The sequence below is a fragment of the Colletotrichum acutatum genome (genome assembly GCF_030867785.1).
Source record: "Colletotrichum acutatum strain CBS 112980 chromosome Unknown BDZ83scaffold_202, whole genome shotgun sequence".
NCBI classification, from domain to species: Eukaryota; Fungi; Ascomycota; class Sordariomycetes; order Glomerellales; family Glomerellaceae; genus Colletotrichum; species Colletotrichum acutatum.
The window spans coordinates 18,109-34,467 of record NW_026849196.1 but is presented as its reverse complement, the minus strand read 5'-3'; the positions used below and the strand labels follow the sequence as shown (position 1 = coordinate 34,467).

Here is a 16,359-nt window from a genome sequence, read left to right as displayed (position 1 = left end):
AGCGAGCATTCGAGACCTCAAGAAGACCTTCAGATGAAAAGGTGGGGCATCATTCAGCTTAGCCCAGTAAGGAGTACACAATAGGCGGTCGAATCGAGTCGCTCACCAAGAATCAATCACTTGTAGGTAATTTCTGAAGCCTTGGTTACGTCCGATTGAAGATTCCGGCCTTGGCAGAGCTCCCGCAGCGTCTCTCATCGCCTGGGTAGAGAACCCCTCTAACCTGATATCCCATCACATTCATTCCGCCGCAACACCACTACTCAGAAACACCCCAAAGCCCCCTAGCAACAAAGAACATCGATACAAACCCCCCATCACGTCTCAATATCCTCCATCGGCACCTCCTCAGGCTCCTTCAGACACGGCGTCTCGTCCCACATCCCGCTATAGCACCGGAACCACCCGTGCCCGCACCGCTGGTGGACAATCTTGGGCAGGAGCCGTAGGCATCGGATGTCCTGGTGAGAGAATAGGAAGTGCCCGCGCTTCGTCTCGTAGTCGAGGCAGATCGATATCAGGAGCGTTCGAGAGTGCGCGTTGCGGCAACCCTGGTAAGCGTTGATGGACTGCCGGCCGCCGTTGAAATGGAAGAAGCTGTCTTGGCGTTCGCAGGATTTCGGGTCCCAGGAGCGGCAGCGGGTTTGGACTACGATGTAGTCGGCGGCGCAGGTTGCAAGGAGAAGGGTGAGGATAGATGCTATGGTTAGGCGCATTGTGATGGCTTCTGTCTTCCGTGCTTCAAGGTTTCTCCCCTGCCAGGTAAGTTGCCCTTATCTTGCTTTTGCCAGTTTGTTAGGTTTTAACGTCTGAAACTTGTTGGAGATCGGGGTACTTTTCTTACTTCAGTGTGTGTTGGAGATGAAATTGTCTTAAAGAACGGCAAAAATTCATCGACTAAGCGACATCTGGGGGAGACGCAGTGTTGCTCCAACAAATCCCCGTTGGTCTTTGCAGCAAATCTGGTGTTTCTCCAGAAAGCGTTTATATACTGACCCACCTTGTTGACCCGTTAGGTACTTTTACTTGACGTCGAGAGGTGTAAGTTCGGTGTGTCATACGATATCAACGCCTCGAACCGTTGTGGTCTGTAAGTAGGTTATGGCGGCGCCAAATCGGGCGGCGAGGACCCGGGCGCCAACATTTTTCTCACATCATGTGCCCTTGATAAAACGGTCAAGACCAACGGGTCAGTCTCGTGTCAAGAGTTAGGTCAACGATCATTTTATCCTTCCACTGCTAAAGAGGTTGATATTGCAAGCACTGATCTGGGCCGGGAATAAACTTGAGGCAAGTATCTTACTATTCAACGCTGATGTGTTGCTGATCGTCTAACTCTATGACCAGGGATCGAAGGAGACAATGTATGAGTGATGAACAATGCTGTAATTAAAGAGGAGAAAGACAGGCTATCTAGTTGTTTGAGGGTCTAGCACCAGGGAGCACCCTAACTTCAGTCCCCCGCGTCTCCAATGACTCCATCATCGGAAACTAGAAATCTTTTCCATCGCCCGCGAGAGCAGCACCGAACCGCCAGCACCATTTTCCTGCCGTAGAATGCGCGCTACCAGGAAAGCAGTCACAGCAGCGACAGGAATCGTAGCGATGATGCTCGCCCTGCTCAGCGTCATGGCCTTCTCCTCCACGGTCTTCTCGTCGCTGTAGAGCCACTCGTGGCCCGAAGAAGGCGGCTTCACACCCTTCAGACTCAGGCCGCCGGCAATCTGGTCGCTGTAGAAGTCGAGCCACTTGGCGAGCGGCAGGAGGGGCGCAATGTATTGGTGCACCAGTCGGCCCTTCCAGGTATCCCAAGCAGACATACGCATGGCCTCCTGGCACTGCTCAACCATGAACGCCAACCTCTCCACGCGCTGTCCTTCAACATTGACGAAAGCCTTTTTCAGGTTGGACAACTGCCAGGTTGCCGCAGCAGAGGCACCCTTGCCGATAATATTCTGCCCCTGGAGGGCGTTGACCAGCGAGGCGCAGGACTCGATACAGCTGTTGCCGCCCTGGCCCACGAGCGGGTTGAACTTGTGGGCCGCGTCGCCGAGGATGACGATACGTCCGTAGTGCCACCGCCTCATCACAAAGTGTGGGAGGGCCGTGACGCCGCTGTACTCGAGGTTCTTGACCACCTCGCGGAACCGCAAGCCGTTGTCCGCGACGAGAGCGTCGACGCTGCGGCCGAACTCGCGCTGCTTGTCCTCGTCCGTGAAGCGCGGGATCTCGTCGATCGGGTACGAGCGCTGGCCCTCAGGCAGCGTCCAGAACCAAAAGACAAAGACCTCGCCGCCGGGGCCACCCATGCAGCCGGCCACGGTGCCCTGTCCGCTGGCGCCGACGACCTGGCCCGGTGCCACGCCGGCCATAGGCTTGGCGGTGCCGAAGATGCAGGCGTGCTCGCAGGGGATGTTTTGCCTGTCGCGGGCCGGGATGGCGCTGGAGTCGTTGTTGTCGTCTGCGTTCCTCCACATTTCCTGTCTGATTGTGCTGCGGACGCCGTCTGCGCCGACCACCATTTGTCCCTGGAAGACGGAGCCGTCTTTGGTGTAGACCAGGGCGCCGTCTTTGAGACTCTCTACTCTCTTGACTTTCTGGTTGATAAAGATCCTGCTCTTGTCCTTCAAGTGCTCGTATAACACGTTCAAAAGCTCGAAACGCTCCATGAAGATGCTGGGGTAACCGTGTCGTCTGATGAGGAGGCTCCTCGACTTGCGGGTCATGATGCGCTTGCCAGTGATGCTGTTTCTTACAATCTGCTCCTCGACAGGCTGACCTCTGGCGAGGATGTCGTCGTAGCATCCGAGTTGATCGAGGATTCGAAGGCCGTTGGGGAACAAGCCGATACTAGCTCCGACGTTGGGTGTTACCGTGCCGTAACCCTCAAGAAGTACATAGTCGACTCCGAGATTTTGTAGCATCAACGCCATCGTCAGGCCCGTGATGCCGCCGCCGACGATGATGACCTGGTGCTTTTCGTCTGGGACCGCCATGATGTTGATATGGAGGGAACCTAACACTTTGTTGTGAGTGTTTGGAAAAATCTAGTTTGTTTTAATGCTGCCGATCTTGATGACCAGATCAAAAGACTTCGATACCGAATGAGTGGAAGAAAATGAAGCTCTTATATCTCAGAACATCTGCCAAGCTGAGGTCTGCGATAATATCGTGAGGCGGACTTTAGAGTTATGCAGTCCGTCGTTTTACCGCAAGAATTCGAGAAGGGTATCATTGAAGCGGGAAGCTCATGGGCCCCGGAGATGAGTCTTCCCTGGGCCTGTAGGCCGACGGGAGCGATACCACGCCGCCAGGCCCACCAAGCGCTTACAATGAACTCCATAATAGCAACCGGGTTCGCCACAGATTGATCCGTGACATCGACGTTATCTGATTCATGTAGCGGGGATAGCAGCACAGGACACCAAGGGCCGTTTTATCACCAGTTCCACTTGTTTCGACGAAAACCAGCCCGCAGTTTGTCGCATCCGGATACAACCCACCTCAAGGAAGCAGGACTGCGGACTGCGGACTGCGGGTTGCGAACGCGGCACACCGGCGATATCGCCGTGGGATGCGTGGTCCTAAACTCTGGAGGCCGAGCTTTTCGTCACCGGTCGGCACTTAGACCCCCCATATTTTACAGTTCAAGGGCCGTCTGCGGTCCGCTGTCAACCTATCCTTCGAATCCTCCATCTCTGATTGATGTGGGTTTCGCCCGTGTGAGGCGGGATATATCCGCGATCAAGGCAGGGTTGACGTTTCCCCTGAGATGCGGGTCTTTCAGACTTTAACCGTGCAGCTTTGCCTCGGACTTAGCATCCTACATAAAAATCCGAAAGCAGTTAAAAGTCTCCGAGGACAAGCGCATTCCCACTTCAAAAGATGTTGTGGGAGTTGCCTCTCTGCCACTTACTGCAATACATTTCACGCACCCCAAGCCGATATCAGAAGTCACGTAGCGACTGCATGTGTTCGTTCAAGGGGGTAGCCTCAAGAGACCGTGCTTACTTTTTTAGACCACTGATTACAATTTCCACCCAAATGACAGGAGAAAAGCTATCCCGAGATGGCACGGGCGAAACTTAAAGCAGCGCTTATGTGTAGCTTTGAGTCTTGAGGATGTATTAGCGTGGGCTTCAAACCCCCATGCTTTCACATTTTAGACAACAACTCCGTAGACCAACCTTCACAGGGAATCCATCTGCTGGATGTGCCCCGCCCCCGCCCTTCACAGCTTGATACGCCCTGTTGCCCTTGACGCTGCGAATCCCGGATTTCGGGTGAAGCTTATCCCAGTCGTCATAAGCAGGCTTGATGACGAACTCCCTCACAGTCATGACCAACGCAACCCTCAACTCGAGCATAGCCAACGTTTGCCCGATGCAGTTTCGTGGACCCCACTCGAATGGTCGCCAGGCACCTTTATGGGGGTACAACGGGTCTTCTGGACCAACAAGCCAGCGCTCAGGGATGCAAGCATCAGGATCTTTCCAGTACTTTGGGTTGTGGTGGATAGCCTGGACAAGAGTCCAGACGTTACAACCTTCTGTTGGGAGTACTCGGCCGTCCGTATCGACGATTTGGACGTCGGGACGTCCTTGACGCATAGCACCGGCCGGGGCAAATATGCGAAGCACCTCTTTGATGAACGCTACGGTGTAGGGTATCATGTTAAGAAGTTGAGGGTCCTTGTGGATTTTAACCTGAACCTGTGAGGGGTCGGTTCCAAAGACTTCGTTATGTTCTGCTATGGTGCGAGATACGATCTCTGGATTCCGGGAGAGGAGATAATAGCAGTACAACAGGGTGCTGCTAGTTGTATCATGACCTGCAAACAGGAAAAGCCGTACCTGGGGTGTGATGATATGTTTGATCTTCTCCGTGTTATCTGCGTTCTCTCTCTTGCCTAGGTTTTCCTCGCCCAGCTCCTTGAGATAATCATCGATGAAAAGTGAAGCTATTGACTTCGAGCGCGTTGTGTCGTTTGAGCTGGACAGACTTTCAGAACGCTCCGCAAGTCTCTTGTCGATCTCTGCAGAGAGGTACTGATCCAGCTTCTTGCCGTTGAGCCAGAGAACGAGCGGACGGATGGTCAGATATCTTTCTAAAGGATTCAGCGGCTCGCGGAAGGACGTCCATTCTATTTGCTTTCGAAGAGCCGCTGCTAAAGGGTGATCACGCGTTTGATGACCAAGTCGAGTATCCCTATTGCCGCGCAAGTAAGCATGCTGCACGGAGGTTTCCAAGCTTTGGTGAGAGGTCACGATACTTACAGCACAACGGACCCGATGATATCAAAGGTCATCCTTAGGGTCAGATCCTCAAGTAAGAACACTTCGCTCTGCCCGGTCGCGCATTTGGTAAGAAGTTTCTGCCGAAAAATGGCCACTTCATCTGCGATGACAGATGCCAGGCCCATCATGTACCCGGCACTGAACCCCGGGTTGAACAAGCGTCGCCAGTGCTTCCATTCATCTCCTTTCATGGTCAATAAGCTCTTTCCGCCAGTGACCTTCTCAATGGGGTCGATTATGTCGAGCCCTTTACCGAGAGCCAGGCTATCGAGCTGCGACGCCGCGTCCGCGTCTGCCAGAACCATCATAGTGCCGCTAAAAGGCCAAAGACTCAGGTAGAAGATGCCTTTGGAATACTCTTCTGATATCTTCCACATGATGTTGTGAATGATACTGTCTGAAGGTAGAGTTCCCATGATCTTTTTGATGAGTGGAAAGTGCCCGCCCAGGAAAGAGTAAGCGGGCATTGGCTACAGCGATTGTCAACACGGATGATATCTGGGCGATGCTGGGTCTTCCTACCAATTCTGCTTTCTGCATTCTCCATATCGTCTGACGTGCGGCATAAAACTTCACACAGAAGTAGACCAGCGCCGCGACGCATGTTGTGAATACCATGGACCAGAGTCCCCCGACCATGTCCAATACTGACACCATTATGTCAAGTTCTGATAGGCTAGCTGAGACGTACGAGATGGAGCTGATAAAGCTAGACGTCTTACATGGGCCGGAGCTCAGGCGGGAAGAACTCGGCCATTCCTCTAGGTATGTAGAGATTATTCCGATGGTTCAAAACGCCTTACTATGTGGGGCTAGAAACTGAAGAGTTTGGGCTTTCTATTTTCGTGGTACGGGAGGTGAGACAAACCGTGGTGATGTTGAACTTTGATGTCAGCAGAACGCCCATTCGGGCAAAGCGTCCTCGCTAACCACATAAATTCAAAAAGCAACATCGCCATATCCCCATGTGGGAAAATTCTAACCGTCTCGCGATGCAAGTAACGAGGTAGGCGTCCTCAGGGAATTTGGAGACCTTTTGCCCAACTTTTAATTGCTGACATTAGCAAGGTACTCGCACTGAGAAGCTATCACTGACTTGCTACCAGTCATGTACAAACGCGCACCTCCATGTTGTAATCTCAACTCCATGTAGTCAAATTATTTGGCCTTATAAAAACTCTCGCAGACTCTGACCTACATCGGTCAAATCTTCAAAAACATGCCAGTGACCCACGTTTGGTAGCACAACCTTTCGAGAACCGTTAATCTTCTGCATGTAATCATCCACCATTGCTGGTGACGACACCGGATCGTCTTGTCCCGTAATCAGTAGGGTCTCCGTATCAAGCTCTTTGAGGTCAATGGCATCAGCCGAAGCAAAAGCCGAACATGCCTTGGCGTAGGCCTCTGGGTCTTGACCCGCGAGACTGAGTCGCACAGCAGCCACCGCCAAAGGGTTGGTCTTCTTGGTATGGCCTGACACTTGAGTAGCAACCACATCCTCAATAATCTCGGACAAGCCCTGAGTTCTCGCGAGAGCCGCAGAATTGATCAACTTGTCCTTGATCGAGGAAGGGAGAGGCAAGGGTGGTGGCCCGAACAAGATCAGTCTTTTGACATGTCCAGGATGGGTGAGGGCATAGTTCATGGCGACCAAGCACCCGAAAGAGTGGGCGATCAGAGTTGCAGGGGATGTGCCTGAGTCCGCCTCAGCTAAACTGAAGACTCCCGAGAGATCCCGGGTAAGGGAATCAACGGTGATGGTCTCCAGAGGGTGTGTTGGTGTAAGGCCATGCCCTGCAAAATCATACACGTGTACCGAGGCGAAGTTCCCGAGTTCCAGGGAAGTTATCAACGGCAGCCAGTAGTCTTTGGTGCCTCCAAGACCGTGGACGAGAATGATGGAGTCTTTTTCAACACCAAGCCGTTGGTAACCTGCCCCAAAGCGACCAATATCCCTGTTGAGGCCGAACTGAGCTTGCTTTGACTTCTCGCTATTGTCGAGGCGAAACAGCTCCATCGATTGCTTCTGGATCTTCAGTTCAGTGGAATTTATCTGCGAGTGCTCGGCGACTCTGTTTCTCAGAGTACCGAGGCCGGCGATAGTGACGGCGAGTTCATCACCGGGTTTCAAGAAGACCGGAGGGGCTTTTCCAATGCCAACACCAGCGGGCTTCAGTCATTTGCCGTTAGCATTATTCAACCAACACATCACAGGTAGTCTGATAGAAGAGACTTACAGTGCCCGTAGCGATGACATCACCTGGCTGAAGGGTCTGACCCGCAGACAGCGTGCTGATAAGATGGGGGATGGAAAAGATTAGATCTTTGGCTGTGGCATCTTGCCGAAGTTCTCCATTGACATGAGTCTGCAACCGTAAAGACCGCCCCCAGTCCGGCAAGTCCTCCTTTCGTACAGCAGTTGGGCCCTGACCAAAGCGCATCAGCTTGTATTTGGAGTTGAGAGGCGGCCAGAATACATACCATTGGGCAGAAAGTGTCTGCGGACTTGCCAATGTAGAACTGCTTGTGGTCTCTTTGCCGTTCCCTGGCAGTAATGTCGTTGATGATGGTATATCCCCATACGTAATCCCAAGCCTCATCTTCTTGGATTTTGTAACCTGGTTTACTGATGATCACGCCAATTTCGCCTTCATAATCGGCGCTTTCGGTGAATCCCTTGTGGATCTGTAGTTCCTCTCCATGAGCTATGATTGAAGTGGCACGCTTTGTAAAGATTACAGGATGACTTGGCAAGTCCACCTTATCAGAGCTATCGTAGCCCGAGCTGTTGAATTCCCTTGCGTGCTCCGTATAGTTCTTGCCAACTGCTAGGACATCTCTCCCTGAGGTAGGAGGCAGTAGCTTCACATCCTGGATGCGTAAGTCTGGACCAGCAGCTAAGTATGTGTGTTCGCCGGCCACGATAACCTGATACAAGTTCTCAACAGCTTTCCCGGAGTTAAAGCTGAGGGGATGAATGTTTTGCGATTCTATGTCGAGGTGTCCGATTCTAGGGGAATTAACATCTTGCTGTTGGAAAGCAACAAAGCTGATTGGGTGTTTGATAATCTTCGACATGGCTGTTGTTTCCGTCGTTCAAGGACTATGTCAATGTTCCTTGAAGGGTGCGAAGCAGCAACTCGGATTTGCCGCAATGCGGATGTGTTGCAACATGATAAGGGCACAAGCCAATGATACCATTTCCCACGAATCTTGTCATGTCCTGTGACCCACCTCTCAGCAACTCTAGCCCCACTGTTGAGGGGTTGAAGAGTATTGTACAACATGCCGCCATCAAGGCTAGGGGAACTCGATAAATGGACTTAATGGTTTTGATACCGCTGTTAATAATCCTTTTGTTCTCATTCTTTGGCTGCAGTGCAGTGTTTTCGGATTTTCTACTTACTCAAACACGCATAACCTCTTAGACTTTGAGTCTACGTAAGAACAAGTCTCAACTTTGCCTTCGTGTTAAGGATTTGGTCTCGATCTCACGATCTATACTTCTATCGTAGTTTGTAGGTCATGAGAAAATAGCTTAGTGATCAAATTTTATCCTCGCAATACTCAAAGACATTCAGAGGCTGAGCCATGAACTGACCCAGGTAGTATATAGGTAAGCAGTCAACACAAGGCCGAAGTGGGCACATGAGGTCAGTTCTTGTTCCCGTCTTTCAGATGACTTGAGAGGGTAAGTTATTGTGTTATATCATCGGGATTTCAAAATATATTTGCCAATCATTCACTGTATTCTCGAGGTCTCATTGATTGTCTGTGTCGATATCGGTGTCTATGTTCGGCATCCAAAGTGTACTCCCGGCGTCTGAGTCGGTGTCTGACATCGGTGTTCGCTGCAGTGAATTGTAAGAACCCGACCGTCCGTTCGCTTTCCGCGACGGCCGATTGCCTCGCGCTACGCCGGACTTAAACAATCAAATGTTCATGTAGTGGTGTGCTAATGTGGGGTCAACAAATTCGATTCTCCTTGAGAGTAGGCGCGATCTCGCTATTGATATCGCCGCTAAACAGCTCAACGTTACTGGCTTTCGTTACCAAATATCTTCAGCCGTAACTATCCAATGCTTATAAATCCATAGCACCCGCTCATTTCAAACACAGAGACATCACGAGGCATATTTTGTACTCCTGATCAGCTTTTCGACATTTCAGACTTGCGTCTCGCACAACGATTCAAGCCGTGATCCGCCAATAGCGCCAACGCAATCATGGAACAGAACAATTCATTCGTTCTCAAAGACGTCAGGATATTCACTGGACACGACATCATCAATCAAGGCTATGTTTATGTCAAGAATGGCATTATTGCCCAAGTTGGTGCCGGTGGCTTCCTAGGAGATGCCCAGGACGGGTTGCCAATCATTTCGCGGCCTGGTGATACGGTAATTCCTGGATTAATCGATGCTCATATTCATGCACTTGGTGGAGACATCAATAGCATCGAGCAGTCCCTGCGATTCGGTGTCACTACGGTTTGCGATATGCACAACGAGCCAAGCGATAACGCCAAGCTCAGGCAGGTGAGTTCGGGACGTACTCCCCCTAGGCAGGAAATATCAGAATGGTCTGACTTTTCAATAGCTGGCCAGCGTCTCGGCGAATAAGTCGATTTACGCAGACTTCAAATACGCTGGCCTGGGCGCCGTCATCGAAGGCGGATGGCCTATCCCGGTGATCAGAAGGGTCTTCGCTGACAACCCGTGCGGAGATCACATCGTTGACCAGATCGTCTCGACCTGGCCAATCTTGCATGAGCCGGAGGACGCGGAAACATTTGTCAAACAGCAAGTCGAAGAAAACGGAGCATCTTACATCAAGATGTTCCACGAGATTGGCGACACTCTCGGAATGGATCTCCCGCGCCCTCCGATGGATATCCAGAAAGCCGTCGTCGCCGCCGCGCACAAGTATGGTGTGACCACCACAGGCCACGCCTTTAGCTATGCTGGTGCCATGGACCTTCTCCGCGCTGGCGCCGACGGGTTGAGCCACATGTTCCTTGACAAGCCACCTAGCGATGACTACGTTCAGATCATGTTGAACAACAAGGCGCACTGTAATCCAACTCTTGGTCAGTGTGCTTCACAAACAGCAGAAGGCCAAGACTTCCAGAAATCGTTCTTCGAGGACCCATTCGCCCAAAACTTGCTCATCCACAAGACAGCCGGAGAGCCAATGGGGATGGCCGCGAAGCAGAAGCCCACGTCCTCTGTGCTTAATGCATATGCAAACACCAAGGTTTTATACGAAGCGGGAGTTCCTCTCATTCTAGGAACTGATGCCGCCGGTGGAGGTATCGGTCTACCTTACGGTCTTGGGATGCACATGGAGATGCGTTTACTCATCAAAGAGGCGGGCATGTCCCCATTGGATGTACTCAAGTCCTCTACATCAATTACTGCAGAACGGTTGAAATTCCATGATCGTGGAAGTATCGAGAGCGGTAGAAAGGCAGACTTGGTATTGGTTGAGGGCGATGTCATTAATGCGTTGTCTCTGAGTAATGGGAGGTGCCTTCCCATCAAGGCAGTGTGGAGAGATGGGGTGCTCTCATCCAGCTTCAGTGTATGAATGTTTCTGCTTTACGAGTCCACGAGAAGGAGATCAGGTCGATACGAATACAGGGACATGGAACCTTGAAGTCACCTTCATAGTATTGCAGAGGCTGTGAGGGACACAACGGGTGATATCTAGAAAATAAAACATTGTGTGATATCCCTCAGATTGGAGATTGAGAATCGATTATGGGCGTACTAGATACCTTGTTTCGTGGTGTTGAAATGACAATAGTGACTATCGCCCGGGTCTGACTTTCGGCGTTGCAGCTGGGTTGAGTCAAGCCATCAGATGAAAGACTGATGTGCTGTGTTAAGCCAACAGCAGATGCGCCAGGTCTAACCCGTCAACAATTCTGAATTGATAGTATAGTTGAGAAGTCATTGTCATGGGGTCCCCTGAGGCATGCGCAGTAACTAACAGGGCGATGTTCTCGGTTGCGTACTATGATTTCCCTACAATTTAGAGACTGGTGCATTATGTAGAGAAACATAACAGTATTGAACCTCTGGCTGTTGGCTTCCGAGTTTCTAAGCTTCCCTAGCACTACAGCGTCTTACTTAGCTGACCGGGCATCAAATCGAACATTGTGGGGCCTTGGGTGTCCCGTGAAGGAAGATGTGCCACAGCGTTGCCACTCAAGTCACTAAGTCCACATCTTTGTTACTTTGTTACTACTGCCGTCCGCGCTTTTATCGCTATTGACACTTGTCTTGTTCATTTTCAGCTCATTCTTCTGAAACATGTCTCAAGAAGCTTGAGAAAGAGACAATCAGAAACTTCTAGTAATAGGAAAGGAAATGGTGATAGAAAGGGTAGCGGTAATAGGACAGGACACTAAAAGGGTGCCGCTAGGCGCCACAGGGGCTGACGCGGTGGGCTCCATTTCGGCCTCCGCGGAAAGGGCTAGCCGTTCGCCAACAACAACATCGTATCAACTTCGCCCATACTCTACTATACCCAACTTCCGCGGATCAACCCAATTTCACAACACAAACAGACGCTCATCTTACCTGAGCTATATATTGAGCCCCGGAGTAGGACGAGTCGAAACTGTAGCAGAGCCGTCGCAGTACCACTCATACCAATGCCATGCGGGCAGCTTGATCAGCGCCGTGCCGGGCACCGCTGCGCGTCTTGCAAGAGGTTGCATGCAAAGGTTTGAGCCCCTTTCTCAATTGTCCAAGTGAGCGAAACTAATTCCTGTCAGTGTAACGGTGGCCGACCATGTTCAAATTGCGTAGTTCGCGGCCTGGAGTGCTCCTCACCAGGACCATCCACGGGCTTTCAGTTTATCCAGCAGCAAGCCTCTTCAATCCCTAGGGCGTTGGTACAAGACTCTTGGAAATATATCAGCACTTACTTCCAGTCGGTTGGATGCTTGGCCCAAGCGTCGGTAATGCGAAGCGCCGATGTGACGGCGCTCTCCCATAGAGATGAGAACGTCAGTCGCATGCTGTCAATCATGGGTGGTCTGTACGCCTGTCAAAACCCCCAAGTATTGCGCGTAAGCCAGAAAGAAAGAAAGACACTCTTGGGCACATGGGTGAAACAGAAGGCTTTGATGGCGACGGAATTGAAGAAGCCTGACCCGTCATCCTTCAGCTCGGTTTTACTCAGTACTCTCCTGTTGGCAGTGATCGAGGTGTGCCTCAAAGTACCCTTTCGTGTGTTCTGTTGATTATAGGCTAATAGTGAAAAGCTATTCCTTTGTGCCGAAGATGGCGCCTTCCAGAGATGGCTCCAGAGAATCTCGAGCTATATTGCACAGCACTCAAAAGCAAAGAGCTACGCCGGCTTGACTACGTTTGAGAGAAGTTTGATCCGATTTTTCAGTTTTCTCAACACACTCTCCGCCATTGCCCTGAACGAAGAACCGTTAGACCGTCAGATGGGTTTTGAGCTTTCATCGTCACGTCCAATCGCACCTAGAACCAGTTCAGACGAAGACAAAATAGACGATATGCTCTATTCCCTTCAGCAGTGGGCTAGACTACAGTCAAGGTGAGCTTCTTAACTCGTCATTGTTATATGATAAGCAATAGATTTGGCACAGAGTTACTGACAAAATTAGGATGGTTGAGTGGGCTCTCAAGGTAGAGAAAAGCACCATGACATTCCACTCCAACGAAGGTAAATATAGAGAAGCCATAGACCTCAAGGTACAAGGCCTCGATATCATCTGCGAGGCATCGGTTCTTCAAGCTCGAGTCATCAACGATCTCCTCCAACTGTCAGAAGAACCCGATAGCCAGGTCTCCATCTGCATTACCCCTTACTATCATTGGACTCTCACTGGCCTGTCTCACCGCCTGTACCACAAAGCCTGGAAAACACTCATGTGCGAGCTGCCGGTGATGCCGACCGAATCACTCCATCAGCAAGCATTAGTTACGCTTAGCTACGTTGAGACGCTTGCCAGCCAGTCAGGCTTTGATGTCGCGCTCTATCTACCTTTTGCCGACTTCATAGGACGAGAGATGGAAACGCCGACGGAGCAAACGCGCGTGCTTGCGTTCCTCGAAATTGTCAGATCTCGAGGTTTTGGACTAGCGAACGAGTACAGAAAAGGCTTGCTAGAGACTTGGGGAGCTGCCACGCCAGATGGAATGTCTCAAAACCTTTTGATATGTGATCCGAGTCGTGGAGTTCCCGGAACTTTGGGCAGAGGCTGACAACAGCATGACTTATTGACTTGAGACGGTCACAATACTCAGCCTTCTAATCCCTCAAAATATGGTCATACTGGGTCAACATGCATTTGAAGCAAGGCTCGAAGCAGCCGGATCAGCATTGGACAGACTACGAAATATGTGGCAGTCGATGTCTCACAACACGAAAAGATGGCCACGGATTTTCAATAGCCCTGCCTTGTTATTCATAGACGAAACTTCCTCAGTCTAGACGAAGGCTAGAGCGGAATGTTGCTTCTCGTCACAATCGCCATGTTTCTCTCCTCTTCCTTCGGCCCACGGAGCTCGAGTGTATGGGTCTGCGGACCAACCGGTAGGGCCCATCCGGAAAGAGCCCCACAGTCAGCTAGCGCCGCGAGATTTTGTCCCAAAAAGGCAAGATTGACTAGGATGCCAAACGTCAGACTAAACCCATCACCGCTCTTTAGCGCAAAATATCCACGCGTTTCGGGGATTTCGATATGAGTCTAATTCACTCTGGCTTTTCTATCGTATGAATATTCACCAGAAAGTCTTTGATAATGGTTTCTTAGGGGACTCGTATCTTTCTACGTAGAAAGCTGAAGAGTTTCGTCCTCGTGTGGGAATTCAGATTGAGGTGCTCTATCACGTTAACCGGGCGGAGGAGATGTTGGCCAAGCGTTCCAATTTCAGAACTTTTGTGCCCACGTCAGTCGTACGCCAAATAACATTTTCTTTTGTGACAAATTTGACTGGGAAAAGACGTGTCTAAAGCAGGTGTGCATAAGGTAGCTGTTGGCGAAATCCCAACGAGAACCAGCGGATTGGCGGCTAGATTAGATAGCTCAGGCCTTGTCAGGCCATTGCAAGTTGTGACTAGGCACATGTAGGAAGTGGGCCACGGCGGAATGCGTCTAAGCCACGTTCTGACGCGATGTGCGGACTCACTGCACCTGTGCGAGGCGGGCTTGGTGTGTCGGACACCCTTTCTGCCCGATTCCTGCGGAACACCGGAGAGCTGGGTCATTGATGACTGAGTAGACTCTAGCTGCCGATTTTTTTCTAAATCCCGTCCCTTGGCATGAAATGAGCTTTATAAAACTTCCTACGTGCCGACTCGCCCCGGTGCATGGAGCCGCCATCGCCAGCCATAGTGCCCGAATCGTTTGCAATTTTGTCGTCAGCTTCACCTCACACTTCGTCGGTGCATCACTCAACATGGCGGACTTACCCGACGGCCTCATCGCTTTCGGACCTGAAGCCAACTGTACACTTGACCTTTGTCCGATAGAATGGAGTATTCTTCGTTACCAGCCTTCTGTTCCCGCTAGCGGCACCTTTATCGGGTTCTTCTCTTTAGCCTTGGCTTTACACGCCATTTTGGGGTTCAAGTGGAAAACTTGGGGGTTCGCAGCAAGCATGATCAGTGGTTGTGTTTTGGAAATCGTTGGCTACGTAGGGAGACTCTTCATCCACGACAATCCATTTGACTTTAACGGATTTCTCATGCAAATTAGTCAGTGTTCTGCCCTCCTTCAAGGGATTTATATGAATTGCCTGCTTCACTTGAAAGATCTTAAAGCTAAAATCTCTCTCAGTCTGCATCACAATAGCTCCGGTCTTCTTCTCTGCCGCCATTTACGTTACACTTTCTCAAACGTAAGAGCTTGCAGAAATTTTCGTTGCCTAAGCTGTGGATACTGAGTAGGCCTTTCTTCAGCATCAACTTCCTCGATCGATCGCTTTCCCGATTTCCGCCTCGCCTCTACTACTGGACATTTATCCCGGTTGACATTGTCTCCTTGATTCTTCAGGCTGTAGGAGGCGCGATGTCGTCCGTCAGCACAACTAAGGAGGCTGCGGACCGAGGCGTCAAGATTTCACTCGCTGGGCTTGTGTTACAAGTTGTCTCGCTTGCGGCGTTCTGCGGACTTTTTGGAGACTACATGATTGCTTACACTCGATCAAAGACTCGCCCTCCGATGAGCAGAAGACTCATGGTCTTCCTAGCTTTCCTGGGCCTTGGTACCATGTTTGTACTGCTACGTTGCGTCTACAGAATCGTCGAGCTACATGAGGGCTACTTCAGTCACTGGTTCCGAGACGAAACCCTGTTTATCGCGTTGGAGTCAGCGTAAGTGTTCCTGTTCCATGCTTGACAAGAATGCTTATTGACATTGCCAAGTGTTATGGTTTTGGCCGTTTTTTCCCTTTTGGTCGGACACCCGGGACTTGTTTTCAACAAAAAAGAGAGAGAAAGACTTGACATAAACCATGCGCTCAATTCAGAATCGCGCGAGGGCGGTGGTAACAACGATAAACCCGAACACAACGCGGCCACAGACGGGAGCGATACTTGAGTCAAAGATCCGGCGCCAGCAGCAGCTAGAGAGAAGTCAGCCTTGTCCGCAAGTGTTTAGAAGGCAGTGGGTCACAAGTAGAAGTTATAGATGAGACAAAGGGATGGCCAGCACTTTGGTAGAGAAGAGACATACAGGATAGAGGTAATTGTCTTGGGACTACTATAACATTAATGGAATCTGGTTCAGTATACTGCCTACACGTAGCACCATCTGCGACTTGTCTTTGAAAAGCTTGCCAAGTCAACCCCTTGCGGCTTTCCCCTCCACACGTCAATGTTAGTGAATCAATTTTCTTGTAACGCATGTACGGATGAGTGACAACCATCCGAACATGATCATGTGTCGAGCCTTGACAAAGATGATGATTTCTCGGACTCTGAGGCTGACACCTAAAATAAACCATACCTAGCCCAAAACTGGTGCTATGGCTGAGAATCACCTTCCCTTGGTCTGAAGCCTTGCTACCAA

At 50.7% G+C, this 16,359-nt stretch overlaps 7 protein-coding genes across 7 annotated transcripts; 3 read left to right on the top strand and 4 right to left on the bottom strand.

Annotated features, from left to right (window-relative positions):
• Positions 1-317: 317 nt before the first annotated feature.
• BDZ83DRAFT_758116 (uncharacterized protein) lies at positions 318-716 on the bottom strand (the record flags this gene model as incomplete). The annotated part of the gene is made up of 1 exon (XM_060514987.1): positions 318-716. The coding sequence occupies one exon, from the start codon at positions 714-716 to the stop codon at positions 318-320; it is 399 nt and encodes a 132-aa protein (XP_060358176.1).
• A 765-nt stretch (positions 717-1,481) lies between these two features.
• On the bottom strand, positions 1,482-2,996 carry BDZ83DRAFT_758115 (uncharacterized protein; the record flags this gene model as incomplete). Its single annotated transcript, XM_060514986.1, has 1 exon — positions 1,482-2,996. The coding sequence occupies one exon, from the start codon at positions 2,994-2,996 to the stop codon at positions 1,482-1,484; it is 1,515 nt and encodes a 504-aa protein (XP_060358175.1).
• A 1,069-nt stretch (positions 2,997-4,065) lies between these two features.
• BDZ83DRAFT_768906 (AflN/verA/monooxygenase) lies at positions 4,066-5,954 on the bottom strand (the record flags this gene model as incomplete). The annotated part of the gene is made up of 3 exons (XM_060515319.1): positions 4,066-5,208; positions 5,277-5,767; positions 5,820-5,954. The coding sequence occupies 3 exons, from the start codon at positions 5,952-5,954 to the stop codon at positions 4,140-4,142; spliced, it is 1,695 nt and encodes a 564-aa protein (XP_060358174.1). The 3' UTR covers positions 4,066-4,139.
• Positions 5,955-6,465: 511 nt separating this feature from the next.
• Positions 6,466-8,378, bottom strand: BDZ83DRAFT_592942 (uncharacterized protein; the record flags this gene model as incomplete). The annotated part of the gene is made up of 3 exons (XM_060506583.1): positions 6,466-7,470; positions 7,538-7,726; positions 7,782-8,378. The coding sequence occupies 3 exons, from the start codon at positions 8,376-8,378 to the stop codon at positions 6,466-6,468; spliced, it is 1,791 nt and encodes a 596-aa protein (XP_060358173.1).
• Positions 8,379-9,526: 1,148 nt separating this feature from the next.
• On the top strand, positions 9,527-10,889 carry BDZ83DRAFT_592960 (uncharacterized protein; the record flags this gene model as incomplete). The annotated part of the gene is made up of 2 exons (XM_060506586.1): positions 9,527-9,838; positions 9,900-10,889. 2 exons carry the CDS (start codon positions 9,527-9,529, stop codon positions 10,887-10,889), a joined length of 1,302 nt encoding a protein of 433 aa, XP_060358172.1.
• Positions 10,890-12,327: 1,438 nt separating this feature from the next.
• On the top strand, positions 12,328-13,549 carry BDZ83DRAFT_592947 (uncharacterized protein; the record flags this gene model as incomplete). Its single annotated transcript, XM_060506584.1, has 3 exons — positions 12,328-12,519; positions 12,577-12,878; positions 12,949-13,549. The coding sequence occupies 3 exons, from the start codon at positions 12,328-12,330 to the stop codon at positions 13,547-13,549; spliced, it is 1,095 nt and encodes a 364-aa protein (XP_060358171.1).
• Positions 13,550-14,608: 1,059 nt separating this feature from the next.
• On the top strand, positions 14,609-16,086 carry BDZ83DRAFT_642499 (parasitic phase-specific protein PSP-1). Its single transcript, XM_060509619.1, has 4 exons — positions 14,609-15,044; positions 15,127-15,187; positions 15,249-15,662; positions 15,714-16,086. The coding sequence occupies exons 1-4, from the start codon at positions 14,615-14,617 to the stop codon at positions 15,886-15,888; spliced, it is 1,080 nt and encodes a 359-aa protein (XP_060358170.1). The 5' UTR covers positions 14,609-14,614; the 3' UTR covers positions 15,889-16,086.
• Positions 16,087-16,359: the final 273 nt, after the last annotated feature.